The sequence below is a fragment of the Phaethon lepturus genome, unplaced genomic scaffold (assembly GCF_000687285.1).
Source record: "Phaethon lepturus isolate BGI_N335 unplaced genomic scaffold, ASM68728v1 scaffold55781, whole genome shotgun sequence".
Lineage (NCBI taxonomy): Eukaryota > Metazoa > Chordata > Aves > Phaethontiformes > Phaethontidae > Phaethon > Phaethon lepturus.
The window spans coordinates 40,319-57,035 of NW_010519543.1; the positions used below are offsets into that span (position 1 = coordinate 40,319).

The 16,717-nt window shown below is 36.3% G+C and overlaps 1 protein-coding gene across 3 annotated transcripts in view; it reads right to left on the bottom strand.

Moving 5' to 3' along the window:
* SPECC1L (sperm antigen with calponin homology and coiled-coil domains 1-like) overlaps window positions 1-16,717 on the bottom strand; it is a 49,896-nt gene that overhangs the window by 24,412 nt on the left and 8,767 nt on the right. For all 3 annotated transcript variants that reach the window (XM_010297066.1, XM_010297063.1, XM_010297064.1), the window contains 5 exons: window positions 14,960-15,167; window positions 7,994-8,067; window positions 7,317-7,492; window positions 5,365-5,528; window positions 3,638-3,729 (listed from right to left, as the gene is read on the bottom strand). In XM_010297066.1, the coding sequence (XP_010295368.1) occupies window positions 3,638-3,729; window positions 5,365-5,528; window positions 7,317-7,492; window positions 7,994-8,067; window positions 14,960-15,167 (714 nt within the window). The remainder of the gene's footprint in view (window positions 1-3,637; window positions 3,730-5,364; window positions 5,529-7,316; window positions 7,493-7,993; window positions 8,068-14,959; window positions 15,168-16,717) is intronic.

Genomic DNA, 16,717 nt, shown 5'->3' on the forward strand with positions numbered 1-16,717 from the left:
AACCAACTAATGTTTATCTAGTTCCACTTGGCAACATCTATATAGTAGTAATAGTGCACAAGTCTCTTGGAGAATAATTTTTCCTGAAACATTTTACAAGTGTTAGAAACTTTTCTGCTTGACTGAGCTTTTGGTGAATTTGCAGATCAGCCATTCCTCATTTCACTTACAAAACAAAACAGTTCTAATGTGCAGTCAGACACTTATGGATCCTATCAATCCCTTTATAAATACCTTTTTTCTTCAACTAGAAATACATTCTAAAACTCATGTAACTACTAAATACCATTTGTCCTTTACACTAGTGTTCAAACTCCTCAACATGAAATGAAAGGATCAAAAATTCGGAGGAATTGCATGCTTTCGAGGCTATTCAGGGACACTACTAATAGGACATAAATTACTAAAGATGTTTTGCAATCTGTGATCCTCTTATTCATCCTACATTGAGGTCTAGCAGAAGAAAATGCTAGAAACTTTAAGGACTACTTTTGACGGCATGTATAAAGAAAATTGTTCACAGAGTCAAATAACATGTTTTTATGTAGTAGTCTCTGTATAATATAATTACAGTAACAGATAAAGTTCAAAATGCTAAGATCAACAGTTACTTTCTCACAGCCATTCCTAATTTGAAGATAAAGATTCTGCTAGCTACCTATTACTCTTTCCAGGGTTTTTTTGTTTGGTTTGGTTTTTGTTTGTAAGATGAGTAACAACTCCAGAAGAGTAATCAGCACACAGGTGAGATAAAAAAAAAGTAAGAGGACAAACACCTGACATGTCAAACTTGAGGCAGAACTATAACAGGATGAACTAATCCCTTAAACTCCAAATATTTTGCTTCTGACTCTTCATCCTTGTGTCTGTTGTTGGCTATGGAAGGAAACATGACCTGCAACCACTACCAGGTACCTATTCCTGATCACTTTGCACTTCAGTATGTACTTCAGTGAAGTACTTCACGCCAATACACCGACACATGGCAATTTCAAAACACAGTTCTTCACATATTAAGTAGTTAAGATATGCAAGTCTCTGACACTGAATTGCTTGGAGCCTGAACGTTTATATGCTCAAAGCAAATCAGGATATTCAGTGGTGACCAGTGAACCTGAAACCACATCTACTTCAGAGAGTCTTCCAGCTATGAAACAGAAAAAGAAAGTACTCAGAAAGTACTCAGCAGATATGCTTCCTTGTCCTTATATTCCTCCCTAGCCATCTGCTTTGGTCACTCCCAGTGGCATACCAGACCGACTAAGCTTTAAGCTAACCCAGCAGGGTTGTTTTTACATTCTGAAGAGCATTCTCTTCATACCTCTCTTCCTAAATTGTTTTGCAGTATTGCTAAGCGCTATGGTAAATAACAGCTAGGTTCCACTGCAGGCTTGGACCTGAAGCCAGAGAGGGGGTTGGTTGTTCTGTTTGTTTTCAGTTGCAAATATGTATCCAAGAATGCAACTCCTTATACATACACATATTACTGTAAAGAAAAACAAACAAAGCAAACAAAAACTCCGCGAGACTGAGGGAATTCATGACACAGTCCAACACAAAAATGAAGCGATATGCATCATTCAGAGAGGGCACATGTTGATGCATCTATACTTAGAGAATCGTTTTTGCAACCAATCCATCTTATCATGCTATCAAAGTTGTGCCAGTTTCTCAGTAGGTGCCCATGTAAATATTTCTCCTGTGACAGCATTTAAAAGGAACTGTGATTAATGGTAATAAGCACTGCAACACCCATGCAGAGATCAACCCTTCCACCTTTACTCAAGATCTAAAACCACGGATGACTTCTATGAGGTGGGAGCTGATAGGTCAACTCACATAGTGACTATTTATTGAAATCTTGCTTTTCCATTGCAAGAGGGCAAAAACCACAGACAAAAAATATTAAGAAAATGCTTAGAACACAACAGTAGAAAACAAGGTAGTAATATGAAAATAAAGAAAAGAATGAAAATTGGTTTTGAACCCGAAACCCTTCTCTCTTGAGCAGAAAATATTCTTTAAGTACAATTTACATAACTGAGGTCAAAAAAACCCATTGCCTTCTGGATAATTACAGATCCTTTCAAGAAAACCACTTATCTTCAAAAAGACAATAGAAGCTGTTTTCATTTACACGCCCTCCCCTTTCTTTTTCAGGCAATGTTTCCCACTAATGAGTATCCAGCTGTTAATGACTTGGTTTTATACCAGAAGTTGAATTCAAAATTCAAGTAACTCTGGCAGATCGAGAACATCAAACAAGAGCTGTAAACCTGAGCAGGTTTGCAGTATTCTAAGAGATTACTTTGGTTCACGGTTAATTTACAGGTAAATAAAGTGAAATAAGCCCTAGGCTTCATCAAAAAGTCTTCTGTCTGCCAATGCTCTGGTCTAGCCTTTTAGAACATGAGATTAAGTCTGCCTCTTCCTACAAGAGCACAGAAATAAATAGAAATGTAGAGATAGATCAATAGGAAAAAAAGCACCCGTAAGAGAACTTGTCACATTTAACTACGTTAGAAAACTGCTGTCAAGAGTGACTGAGCCACAGGAAGTAGCAGAAGGTCTCATAAAAAACATTTCAGTCTTTCTCTTTGCTTTGAGGCCATCTCTCTCTTCCCCCCCCTCCCCCCCCCAAAATTCACTTTAAATGAATAAAAGCTGCACCGGTCTGAGCACAGGAGAACAGTCAGTCTATACCAGGTATTGTTCTTTGAGCATTAAAAGCCAATATGAATATAGATTCTTCAGTTCACACAGAGAAGATTTATTACCAAAACATTATGCTAACCTATAGTAAAAATCAAGTTTTGGTAACTTGTTTAGCAATATCTTGAAGGCAACCAGAAAATTATTGATATTAAAGGAGTAAAACATACAGTACATTCTTTGATTTTCCTTTGCGATTCTGGTCCCATCTGTTTTGTCCATAAACTTGTTGGCTTTTGCCGAAATCTCACTTCACACAGCTAGTGAGATAATAGAACCAGCAATGATCGATACAGCTGAGCATTAGAGTATTGATGATGCCTAGTATACTTAGGGTCCTGCAGCAGTTGAACAAATGGACAAAGCCTCAGAGGGGACAGGACAAAATACACAGTACAATCACCAACGGGCCAAACTCTCAGCCAGTACAAAATGAACAAAGATAATCAATTCAATGAAAAGTTATTTCATTCCTCTCTGGTCAGGTCTGATATCAAAAGCCCATACAACATGGGATAAATTTATACTGATGACTGCTGACAGATTTTGCACAGATCTCAGTCCATTGCTCAAAGGGGATTACTGCTGTTTCTGTGCCAGGCACAGGACTAAGAACTGACAAACAGCAACTCTAAAACTAAGGAATGCAGATAAAGTTCTTCTCCCATGCTTCTCAGTAGCACAGGAATAGCAATGGTTGGAAATATTTAACAAGAACTTCCAAATTATGCCAAATCTTGTACTTACAACATGGTTCTCAGTGAAAGACTCTTTTGTTAGCATGGACGTTTCAGTAATTACTTACTCGAGGCAACATTTTATCATTATTTCCCCACAAAGTCAACCAATATTTGTATATCACCACCTGTAGTTTCACATGCTCTTCTTTACAAAGAAGGATTAAGTGCAGTCATAAAACACCTACCTGCATAGGGGATACAGCAGCAGCTGGGGGAGTTTTCATGGGACTTGGGCTCAGGGGAGTGCGAGGAATTGTGGCGGCAGCAGGGCTTGGAACTAGCAGAAACACAGAAAGGAAGCCATCGTGAGAATTGCGCTGTTTTGAGTGAAACAGGAGACTGGTTGTTATAGCAAACTCTCGCCTTGTACTTTACATTACTAGCTTTACTGGAGCGCATCTTTCAGAATTTCAGTAGTAACTGACTGCAAAAATAATTTAAAAGTATGCCTACACATTTAACTCCTCTGTAATTACATTAATTTTCTGTACTGAATATATCACCCATGGTAAAAACATAAGTTTACTGGGTGCGGACAAGGATGAGGTGCAGGATACTATTACCGTGGCAGATATAAGTGATGGCATTACTAGCAGGCTCCTAGGTCTGCCAGTAAGACAAGAAAGATAACCTATATGACCTTCTGCTTTCTAGTTTTTAATCAAAGTCCACAGGTACTAGGTATTATATATCCCTGAAATTTTGGGATTAAATAACATGTTTAGGAATGTACAAAAACCTACAAATACTGAATTGGTAAATCAGTCATCTGATTATTTAACAGAATGATTAGTCATGAATGCTGAGGGAAGAAGGTAGGTATTAGCATGAAATAAGAGATTAAAAAGAAGAGAGAGGTTATTTATCATTTTACCGAACTAACTCTGGCAAGAAAGCACCTTTGTCCAATAACAGATTAAAAAAACCCTTCTAAATTAACACTAGGAAACACTCGTAAATACCTATGAACAAAGAGAACTAGTGTGGAAATACAACCATTTACAGAATTGCCAAATACTATGGAGATGCTTCTATACCTTAAGAAATTTTCAGGTTATAAACAATTAAAAGTAGATTTGCCATGCACAGTACAGTACAGTAAGTCTCTCTGGTAACATAGTCTACTTCAGGCCAAGCCTTTTTACATCAGAGACTTATGGTGACATTGCTGAAATGAAATTCAAGACCCAAAAACCTGGCAAGGGAAATATTTTAATCCATAGAAGGTCTCACATGCAGTCAAAGCTAAAACCCAAGTGTTTCTCATTTCAGGATAATTACCAGGATTCCTTTTTCTGCTCATCTATAGAGAAGGACAACAGCACCTCTTTCCACAATCAGAATTATAGTAAAATCCATTGTCTCAACAGAGAGATCCCTTTCATTTCAGAAAATATTCCCTGTATCTTTTAATAGGTGATACTGGCTGGACTTTATTTTTGACTTTCATCAGCACTTTGACTCTAAGAATATAAGTTATTAAAAGAAACAAACTCAGCTCTAGCTATTACATGGCTTTTAGAATGCTTAGTTTGGCACATTAAGTTGACATTTTAACAGTCAGGCTGAAATCAGCTGTGCTTCCAGCTATAATTATGTGTGTAATATGTGTTTATGTATTTCTAATATACGGGAGCATTGAATCAAAGCATCTAGCATACGAGTCATTGGTAATGCAACAGTAAAGAAAAAAATAAAGACAAGACCAAAAAAAGGATGCTTGCGCTTAACCACAGTGAACAATCTGTTGTGCAATCTAGTTCAGGTTGGTTTGTTCCAGCCATTGCTTCTAAGTCAGGACAGTACAATAAAATAACTTACCTTTGAATTAGCTAAGCCATTAGAAGTGTCCATGTCAACATATGCAAAATCGTAACGTGATACAGCTACTACACTGGTTGAAAATAATTACCTTGGGAGGCACTGTCAAATGACTTGATGAGCGTTTTTACAGTAGGAGTTGGCTCTGAGGAGGTCGATGATCTGCGACTCAGGCCCATTCCTTGTCTCAGAGCTGCCAAATCTCTCTCTACAGCATTCATGTAATTGTACACTCGACCACGTTCCTCTTCCTGCCTAAAATCAATATGCAGCCTATTTAAGGCATTTAAACATGTAAAGTCTTTAAAAAAATCAACACAAATTTGAAGCCAAATTAAAATACGTGGTCCAAGCTGGTAATTACATTAACCTAGCTTGCTTTCCACAGTGGTTTAGAAATAGATTATCAACCTAAATTATCACTCTAAGTTCTTACTATTTATCAGCAAGACAGCTTAAGCACTAGCTGAAAAGTCTACCAGATCAATATTTGATTTAAGGCTTAATTCCTGCTCCTCTCATGCACGCATGTGTACACATCGATGGAAAAAAAATGAGCCTTAAGGATTTCAACCATTACGTATGAAAATAATTGTCTCAGAGGGGAGAATTTTTTTCCACCTGCATAAACAGAAAACAATTTAAATGAATACTAAGGAGGTAAGAATGCATTTCTGGCATACATCTTCAGGCAGCATATGAATCCATTTTAAAAATTAATTTTTAGTACAGAGTATTTATGGTGGTTATTGTATTCAGTGTCATTCACAAGACAAGAATTGTTTGAAACAATCTATTTTCTACTGTCGCAATAATTAAACATTGACTGACTTTTGCTTCAGACACTGTAACAGATTTTCCTAACACCTCCCCTAATACAGTAGCTATACCTCTTCCAAGGAATCTGATTCAGTTGCCTCTTTGTTCTTTGTCTGCAGTGAATCAAATGTCAAAAGGTGCTTGTGTATAGATAATAATGAATATACTGACCGGAATCAGCACCTTCAAAAGTGCAACTCTAACCTCAAAGGTTCACTTGCAAGCAGTAATTGAACAATTACAATTCTAGCGGAAATGTTTTAGCAAGAATTGCTCATATTACTTAGTTTGGTGATCTTAGGTCAGACAAGATGCCTTATGCCCAGCACTCATCCATCCAGATAATTTTCCGTTTTCAGTGTAACCAGTGTGCTCTTCCTACAATCAGCTTTTCCAAGTTCCATAGCCTGCATTATCTCATACCCTACTGGATGCTAGGTTAAGTGTAATGTATCCTATAAAATGCCTATCCATGTGGAAAAAAAATGTTTAATATATACACATCACAAACATCAATACTGTAATTCTAAGCTATACACGTATTCAATCCCTAGAGACGATGTAGTCAGGACTCAAATGGTACTGTCCAAGACGTTCCTATTCTATGGATTTGAGGACTTTAATACTTCTGAAAGACATACAACTCAGCTTCTGAATAACTGTAAGCAACTAATTCAAGCCACAATACATCACAGTTTGAATTATTTTTATGAAAAAATTTTTCATACACAAAGCATTTTTAATTATTCCCAGAAACAATTATTAGTGGAAAGAAAACAGTACAAGATATATGAAGAATTAGATGAAGGTTTCTTTTCAGGTAAAAATCCAGCTGTATTTTTAACCATACCAAAAGCTTTGGCTGCTAATAAGTATTAATGATGGTACAGAAAAGCCAACACTGCTTGTTTTTCTCACTGAAGGAAGTTAAATCACGTCCAGCTGTTAAATACCAAAAATCCTCCACTTCAACCTGGTTTTGCAAAAGCACCAAACTGAATATTCTTGGATGGATTAAGTATACAGCATAAAGAAACAAATATTGTTCTTATAAGTTTCCCTATTTCGACCCCTGACAGCTTACGTAAAGCAGCTTGTTGAAATACAGATCCTTACAGTGAGAGGATGTATGAACTTCTGGAGTCTCAATAACAGTTAAGAAACTGAATTTCCAAAATTGTATCCCTTACAAGAGAGACAATATCGCTGTTGTCTTTTGCATACTTGCGTGACTTTATTTCCTCCAACTCTTTAGTAAGCTTCTCGTTTTTCTCCTGAGCTTCATGTAATCTACGCTTCAGGTCTCCTATCTCTTCCTGGGCCTCAGACTTTATATCATTTGCTATAACCACTGCAGTCTGTAGATCAGCCTGGAACTGACGCCATTCTGCTGACTCTTCCTATAAGTAAATAAAACTTTAAATTGAAAGCAGCAGCAAGAATTTTGAATTTAAAAATAAAAGTTATCCTTATTATTCATAGTTTCTCCATGCTGTTACAGGATTTACAAAGGTAGTCATCTCTGGCATCAGGCACAATCTAACTTACAAGTTAAATTGAAGAAGGTTTGATGGAAATAACTAGATTTATTTTCTAGAAACAAAGAAAATGTTCAAGGTGGAGGGGGGAAAAAAAAAATAATATTAAACTATGCATCAGAAGACACAGGAACATTTTCTCCTAATCCCAATGCCGTATCTTTTTGTGACACTGAGAATTTTTCTGAAGTTAATTCTTTAATGTCTGTAGATTAGTAAATACATTCCCATGTGACACCTGTCTCTCAGAAATAATTATTTTAATGGTATTACATCTAATCATATTACCTTGTCACAATTCCACATGCACGTCCTATGACATTCTAAGTTTACAATTTATTGAGTTTTTAGGTTTTAACCTACCCGGAGTCTCCTGTGAAGATTCTTTATCTCTCTTTCCATGTCATGCTTTTGGTCCTGAAGTTTTTTAACTGTATCTGGAAAGAAAGTAAAATTCTCTGTAAGATCTTAGGGATCTATTTACTTTAAAAAAGAGTAACTCAAAAAACCTGCAAATGCTTTTAAAAACTTACTCAGAGAATAAATTTTTATCACCAAAGCCATCTGGAAAAAAATAGTATGAGCTGAAATAATTTGACAGAAAGTGTCAATAAGTACATACTTCTCTATGACTGGTGAGGGGGACAGCATAAGCAAACTCAGTTCTTACACAAAACCCTGTCTCTTTTCTACCCTTCACAATACTAAAATGACAAAGCAACAAACAGCAAATAAACAAGGTAGGTAATTTAACATGGAAGGATCCTAAAAACATGGATGTCTGGGGGTTTTCCCTCTTCAAACGTAAGCTGCAGCTACGCGAAGCCTTTGATTCGCAATCTACTCCCTGCCGCAAAGCAGCTGACATAACACTCACAACCATGCCTTCAACAGGGATAAAATTCTACTCATGTCGTCGAGAATCTTACATTCTTGTCTATCAAGCTGCTATTTGAAGTTGAAGCAAGCTATATTTACAGCAAAGGGACAAACAGTCTATGAGATCATGTCATGAAAGAGATGGTCCCCTAAATCTGTCAGCAGCTATACAAAAGGGTATGCAGCTTGATCACCACCAACTCCTCATGTGGCGTCTGACAGACTGGCTACTGCAATTATTATTCATTTGTTGTTTTATTCAATACACAAAGACAATGTGATTGATTACTCCATTATTATAACTAAGCAGCTAATGAAGAAGAACATAGCATAAATTTTTGATTAGTGTGTCACTCACTGATCCTTAGATTCTAGGATGTTTTATTTCTATAGTACAGTGTAGCTATTACCAAACTGTAAAAATGATGGGCCCAATGACCAAATACATTTTTTTGTTCAGGTTCATTGTTCCAAGACCTGCTGAAAATAAATATTTTTCCTGTATACTAGCAATGCTCTTTCCACAAAAAGATTGAAGGTACCTAATACTGTTCAAAATACAAAACCTTGGCAAAAATCTATGGAACTGCATAATAAATGTTTGAATAGTCAAAAGATAGGTATATATGATCATACAAACAGATTGATAAAGTGAAGTTTTGTGGCTCTCATTTTCCAACATGAAAGAAAACTTTCCAGTGCATTTATTTGGGTATCAGGTCTCAGGCAAACCATTAAATCAGGGTTTATTCAAAGTCACTTGTTCTACAGATACCTACCAATGTCCTCCCAAGTAAGCCTATACTTTCAGTACTCCTGGTGTTTTGTCAAGGGACTTCTTTTAACACTAAAAATGAGGCTATGGCAGGCTAAATGGAAAACAGTAAGAATTTCAAAAATTTTTAAATCAGATGTAACAAAGACTAAGAACAGATTTAAGCTGATTTACGCTGACGTGTATATTCAGAAGCCTCAACTATGCTCATAAAAACATTTCAATATTTTAGTGATGGAATTGCTTTTGGTTTCTTCATCAGAAGAAATTGAGTTTTGCCTCAAGTACAGAGGCTTTTAGTGCCACAGCTAATTTCTTTACAAGAATGTTATAAACCTCAGCTGGCCTGAAAATATGATAACCTTTCAGGTTTGGAAAAGTTGAAATACTAAAATCATACAGATATTTCTGTATTTATCTCCTCCTTAAAAGATTGCACATTTTAAGATGCATCCAACTGAGCTTTAAGCTTTGAAGATAAACCTAACACAGAGTGGGCCACTCAAATCTCATGCTACCATGATAATATTTAAGCAAAGCCCGCCAATTTTTAGCTTGTCTCTGTATACACAACTTTTTTGAGCTAAAGTCAGCATTGAGATGCCAGCTTTAGGTCAAAGTTATAAAAGCCACTCTCGCTCCACCTCCCCACCCCTTTTTCCTTTAAACACATGCTAAAAAAGCCTGCTGCAAACTAGATAACTTTCAACAGTGACAGCAAGTCAACATGCCCTAAAGAGCTTCCAGTAGCATTTTGAAACAAAATCTAGTAGATGATCATTTTCTCTTTTAATGACAGTTCAAAGAAAATGTGTTTTTAAAAATAAAATTGTTCTACTACTAAAAGCAAGCTATAGTTCATCTAAAAATAACCACAAACCAGAAACTATAAATGCATCCAGAGTTAAAGTTTGTGTAATGCCATTGTTTTGAGCTTTTGTGAGATATGAAACGCACCATTAAGTTTTAGTATATTTATGCTTTGAAGTAAAACACAATGGTCTGAATATTCTGCAGTTACTATAAACAATACAGAGCACTTTACAGCAGCTGTTGGAAACAGTCTTCTCCCCCAATCAATCAGAGATAAAAAAAAAACCCCACAACAAAAAAGCCCCACCTTAAAAGAGCTACCAAATTGCAACTGAATTTGAAATGTAGTGAGAAATTAAGACTAAGGTAAGTGATTTCACCTCTCACAGCCTGAACTCCATTGTTTGCATCATGTCACCAATTACAGCCTGAAAATTCAAGTAGTCAAAATAGGTACATGGGCAGCAATTCTCTGTACAGCTGCCTTGTGGTATCCTTCTTTTCTGCATCCTCACAACCTCCACGAGTCCTCTCTAATACACACAAACTCTTTCCACCTGTATGTGCTGCAATTTTCATTATGGTAGGACAGGTAATTCTCTTCTACCATTATCTAGTCTGTGCCTTTTAAGGAGCATAGACAAGAAAGAGGATTGAGATAAAAAGAAAAGTAACTATTGGTTAGGGTAAGTGAAGAACAAGGAGACCATTCTGATGAATGAATAGGGTAATAAAAAATGACAAATGAGCAAGCTGCTTGTGTTTTACTCCAGGATTCAATTATGTCTACATTTTACAAAATGCTATTGATTTAAATCACAGTTTGACAAGGCCTTGCTTTTTAAAAGGTAGAAAAATACATTATGGGAAATGCAGACTACAAATGGTAAAGAAAAACATTACAGGTAGGACTGGAGGTGGGAGGAAGAAACTAAGATATCATCTGAATTTTGTAATGCTGCCACAGAAAAAGTTTCACTGTATTCTGTATCTGTAACTCTTACTAATTGTAATTAGCAGTTAGAATTTACCACTATAAAATAAAAACGAATATCAATAGTCAGTTGTTTAATTTCAATAGTCTCTGGTTAAAAAAAAAAAAAGGGAAAAAGAAAGGAAAAAAGACAATATTCAGCTATGCGTATTAGTTTCAAAACATGACATTACAATTCCTGATAAGCAACATTAAATCAAGTAATGCCGACACAGGCAAATCCACAATGGGCATTCTTGCAGTTTTTGTACTAGTGACATTGGTTTGCCTTATACTAGGATAGCACTTCAATTTTTTAGCATAGAAATGGCTATCCCAGTACAATCACATCTACACAGAGTAGTGCAACATTACAGTTAATTTAAGAATGATCGCTTCCTTATATCAGGAAGAGGCACTGGTTACAAATACACCAAAGCTCAGGCAATATGCATATCAATCTTGCTTTTGAGCACACCATTGTCAGACTATAGTTCCATACAGCAAAAAAGCTGATTTTTTTAAGGGTCTAACATTAGCAAAATAAAAAGTGCTAACAATTAGAAAACTAACATCCAATTGACTTTTCCAACAGTATGGCAGAAAAGGGGTAAATATGGTAATGTAAAAACTTAGTTTCACAACTGGTGTCAAGATCTTTTTCAAAATGAGATACAGCAGAATTAAAAAGTAATGGTCAGCTCCATAAAAGAACTATTTATTCACTGAACATTAACTATATCAACAGTCTTGCACACCTACCCTTGTCCAAAAAACTTACTGCCTTAAATAGTTACAGACTAAGAGAACGGGTATGTTCAGCATACGTATCTCGTGCTAAGTGAACACGCAACGAGTATTTTCAGGCTTCAGAAGAAACATCTGACAACTGATGTTGCTAACCTACGAATACAATTTTCTGCAAATCAGGGGACAAAGCTCTCTGAAAAAGTTTCCCCACAAACTCTTATTAACTGCTTGGAAGAATAATAGGTTTCTTTTTTTCCCCTTAGTCATCACAGATGACTAATGTGACAGGTTAGCTACCTGACTACTGAAAGTTTTTCCGAAGCCAGAAATGAAAACCAGAGGAAACACGCCATCTAGCGCAACGCCCGCCTCCCCTGCGCGCTGCCAGCCTGCCCTCTCCCAGGCCCTCAACTCCACTCCAGTACCTACAGACTCGTCGCGCTAGTGAGGATATAGAACATACAGGTTATTTTAATATTTCTTAGACTTTTTAGATACAAAACAGAACTCCTCATCTCACCAGTAACAAGTTCAGCTGTGACTGACTACAGTTCCTGCCGCATCTAGATGGACATCAGGAACATACTGTATGTTTTTAATCAATGCAATTCACATCCGACTGTCCACATCAAAGGAATCCCATTTTTTGTGGGCAGACATATTAACAGCTAAAAGGTGACAGTTCAATATTCAGATTACTGTGAAAAATGTTTCATTATATGTTCATTATGCTTCTTTTTGGTGTTTGGAAAGCCCACAGTGAAGCGTGCCCCAAGTACCAGTGCTAGAGCATTTCACATTCCTACATTGCTATTTAGTGTTGATTAACCGTTAAATTGAATGAACACTCACCACCTCACCTACGAAGCATCTTTCCCCTAACTGTAAAGTCTGTCTTTTGCGAATTCTTTAAGTGATAATTTTCCATCACTTATCACTTGTCATTTATCAGTTGTCTTGCCATTACTTTCATTCACCCACTAAGTTTTCCGTTAGACAAATTCTCTCCCTAAGGGGTGGCTTAGATTTCCTTGTATTTTCAAACCTGAAATAAAAGTTCACTAAAGAAAACCTTTATGGATTTTTATTACACTTGCTTATTTAAGGTGAAAAACCACCACTCTTCTAACTAGTGCTTTATAATACTTAAACCTATACTAAATTCTCCACATTTAAAAGCACAGGCATTATACATTTGGCTGACAGAATACCAGAACTGACCAAACGTTTGATCAGCATAAGACAACTTACTACTACTAAGATGTGCTTTTCTCTCACTTTAATACAAATTACTAAATTTCTGTCCTTTATATGTTGTATGTACTACCTCCAAGTCCCAGATTTTTCTGAGATGCTGTTCTTTGCTGTCACTACTTAGAGGATACCACTGAGAAACTCCTGTACGTGGTTTAATTATGAACCCCTAATGAACAGCATTTTAAAGTGGTCAGAGAAAAATATTTTTTTTTAAGTTTATACGATTCTTTGGGTGCCATCTTTCTTACTGCCACTAGATGACACTCTCCTTCCTACCTGTAACTAAAGTGCTGATTTTCTTCCCTACAGGATCACAGCAGACCATCAGCTAGGACAGTTTTATTTTCCAAACTCTGGGACAAGTAAAAAAGACCGTCACATTTTTTGCTGAAAATTTCTGCCCAAGCAGAGGTTTGTTTGCTTGAATTTTTACCAGTTTAAGTGAAATATATGACAGCTGTTTTGTACCCCCAAAAGCATCTAAAAATTAGAGCTGTCTTGTAATCAGGTATTACTAGTCAGATAATCACGTTTACTTGGCTACAGTGCTATTTTCCATATGAATGTATTTCAGTTAATGGACAAAACAAGGCAAGTAGAAAAGCGTCCAACTTTTTTAAGACTTCGCTACAAAATTACTTCAGGAACAAAGTCAGAGCCACTGACTGCATGCTTCAGTTCCTGCTCCCAAGTAAATGTCTGTCTGTGGTTTTGGAACAGAAAGAGCAAAAAAAATTGCAGAATAAAACATAAAGCAATTTTGTAAAGAGAAACAGTGACTGTCTCTTAAGAAGGGTTGCTTAGGGAAACCAAGCTGACCGCCACATGTCTGAAGACACTGAGCTTCAGTTGAATAAACAGTTTAGCTTGCTTAAGACACTACCTTTTCTTGATGGCAGACCAATTTAAAATCCCTTCTATGACTATTTCCCTTACTGTTAAAAGGGATCATGCTTTGTTTTTTTGCTGTCTTGTTGAATCTTTGTATACCATGGAAGAATGGCAGATATTTGAATTCTGTAAGTAGCATTGTGCAAATACAGCTTGCCAGGGTACAGTTGCCCCAGTTCTTATTTAGGTGGAGACTAATTGCAGAATTCCAGCCTGTGTAGGAATGTCCGAGCAGGTCTTGCAGATCAGAGAGGGAACTAAGTCACAGAGAGCTAGACAAGTATACAGTAAACATGAGTTTCATTATAAGCCCCAACCATTTCTTGCATAGTGGCAAGAGTCAACAGATAAAGTTTTATTCTAACTTGCTTGAAATTTGTCAGATTCATTTTTAGGTTCACAGATCAGTTTCATGACTTGAGCAAATCTACACAGAAAGAGATATAGGATACATCCATATTGCCAAGTCAGCGCTAACATTTCTAACTTTCAGGGCCCACATTCACCCATTTCTCCACTAAAACCACCTTTCTTCAGGTGGGAGAAATGATTAATTATAAACATTCTCAAGCTACCTGGTAAACTCCTAATATTTGGGCACTTGAAAGAGAGAGTATTCTTAAAAAAACAACGCCACCAAAACATCAATTGATCAATCACCCAGTCTTCAAAATGCACAAGGAGCACACTATGATTAAGCCTGTAATTACACATCCTTCTACTTTGAAAAACAACTTGAAAACAACATTATCAGATGTGATATTTATTCTCAATTCACAGGTTTTTCAGTCCCACACCAACTACTACTGGGACTGGAAAAGCAAAACCAACTTCATTTTTTCCCCCTAGTGTATAAGGGTTCTGCAAAGCCCAGTCTAACTTGAATTCACACATACCAAAGTCAAATGAAAATATTTTCACTATTACAGCGTTCTACTACAGCTGTTCTTAAATTATCATTTCTCTCACAAGAGAAACTCATAACACTTACTCTCCAAATCAGATATGATGAGATTGTCATGAAGCTTCACAGCACGATGCTGCTCTACTTCATCCTCCAACTCAAAGATAGTTTCTTTCATGTCACTTCTCTCAGTTTCTTTTTCATCTAGTTCTGTCCGAAGTTTTTCTAGAGTCACATTAAGATCCTCAATTTGTTTCTTTGCTTCTTCTTGGAACACTCTGTATTCATCTTCAACCTGAAAAAGAATGTATCTTATCATAACTAAGATTTTGCATTTTAAAACACACTTTCAGTTTCATAACTGCCACACTTAACAATATATTTCTGCAACCACAAAATAGTATGGGACAAGTCAAATATAAGCCTTTAAAAATGTATTGTTCTACTGCAACTATTTTCCTGAACCAGACTTAAACTCTTATTTCCAAGTTGACTATACGAGCATTCCCCAGCTACTCTAACAGCAGTATCCTGTATTCAAGTGAAGCAACAATACTGTAGTACCAAGGCTGTGATTTCATCAGTAGCTGATACAATTTAACATCTAGCTGCCATGGTAAAGGCCTGGGGGGGAACTCTTTACCCTTTCTTTCTCTTGCCAAAAAAACCCAACCTACTCTCTTCTGTGCATCAATTTTAGTGCTTGGTGGACCTGTGAGACGATTAATTTCCTGAACCAAGTAGCAGGATTCACATTTGTGTGTGAGATGTGTTAGTGAGTCCCCAGAGGCACCTTACAAGCTATTGAACTGAATTTAAAAATACAGGGGAAGGAAGAGGTAGTAGACTTCTCCCTTTCAGAAGCAGCGAGGCTATTTTGTCCTGCCTCATGAAACTGCAACATAAGCAACAAGCTGGGATCAGAGGCACAGTTACATTAACCCTACAGCAAAAAAAGGGTGTCAGAAAAACAAGAGAAATTAGGTCATGGCATAGGGTGGGTCAACACAGTCAGGCACCAGTCTTAATAGACAAAATGTCCTGCTTTAACTTATGTTTCAGTATTTTTTTATTTTAATAGCACTACCCAACTTTAATTATTAATTTTTTTTCCCCTCCCAAATTAAGGTTGATTCTAACTGACTGGTGATCATGACTAACATGTTGATTTGTGACTAACATATAGTTCACACATTAAATTTGGCATAAATTTTCTCATCAGGAAGATATACCTTTAACTTAAAGCTATTAAATAAATGTTATGATTCTTATTTTTATATTAAATTATGAAAAATTCTTTTTCTAGATGTATTTGCTAGATAAATTAGTTATATTTGAGTCAAAATAGCTGTTCTAGAACTAGAAATACACATTTCAATCCAAACCCCAGTCAACACACAAGCTGCTCCTGGACAGATCATTAATAAAACCATTATGTGTATTTGACATATTTAATAATAATTGTTTAGAAGCTTATAAAAATGCTTGGTTTTTTTCTCATTTAAACTAAAATATGTATTCAGTAAATTAAATTACATTTGGTAAAATCTCTGTCTACCTCAAAATTAGTAATTTCTTGATTGCAGAAAGACACTTTTCTGCTTGCTTTATCATTTGTTTATTCTAAGTTAGCTGATCCAACTTGAATAAGATGAAACTTCAAAATATTCCCTCAACATCTGTGAAAAGTCCTACAGGTCATCAACAGCTGGGTTATCACTTCAAACTTTGACTCCCACAACTTTTTCAGTGACACCTCTCCCACCAGTTTGGCACTAACTGCTTGAAACTCTTGCAGAAGGCATGCAATTTAAGCACAAAATTCATACTGTATCTTAAACACTG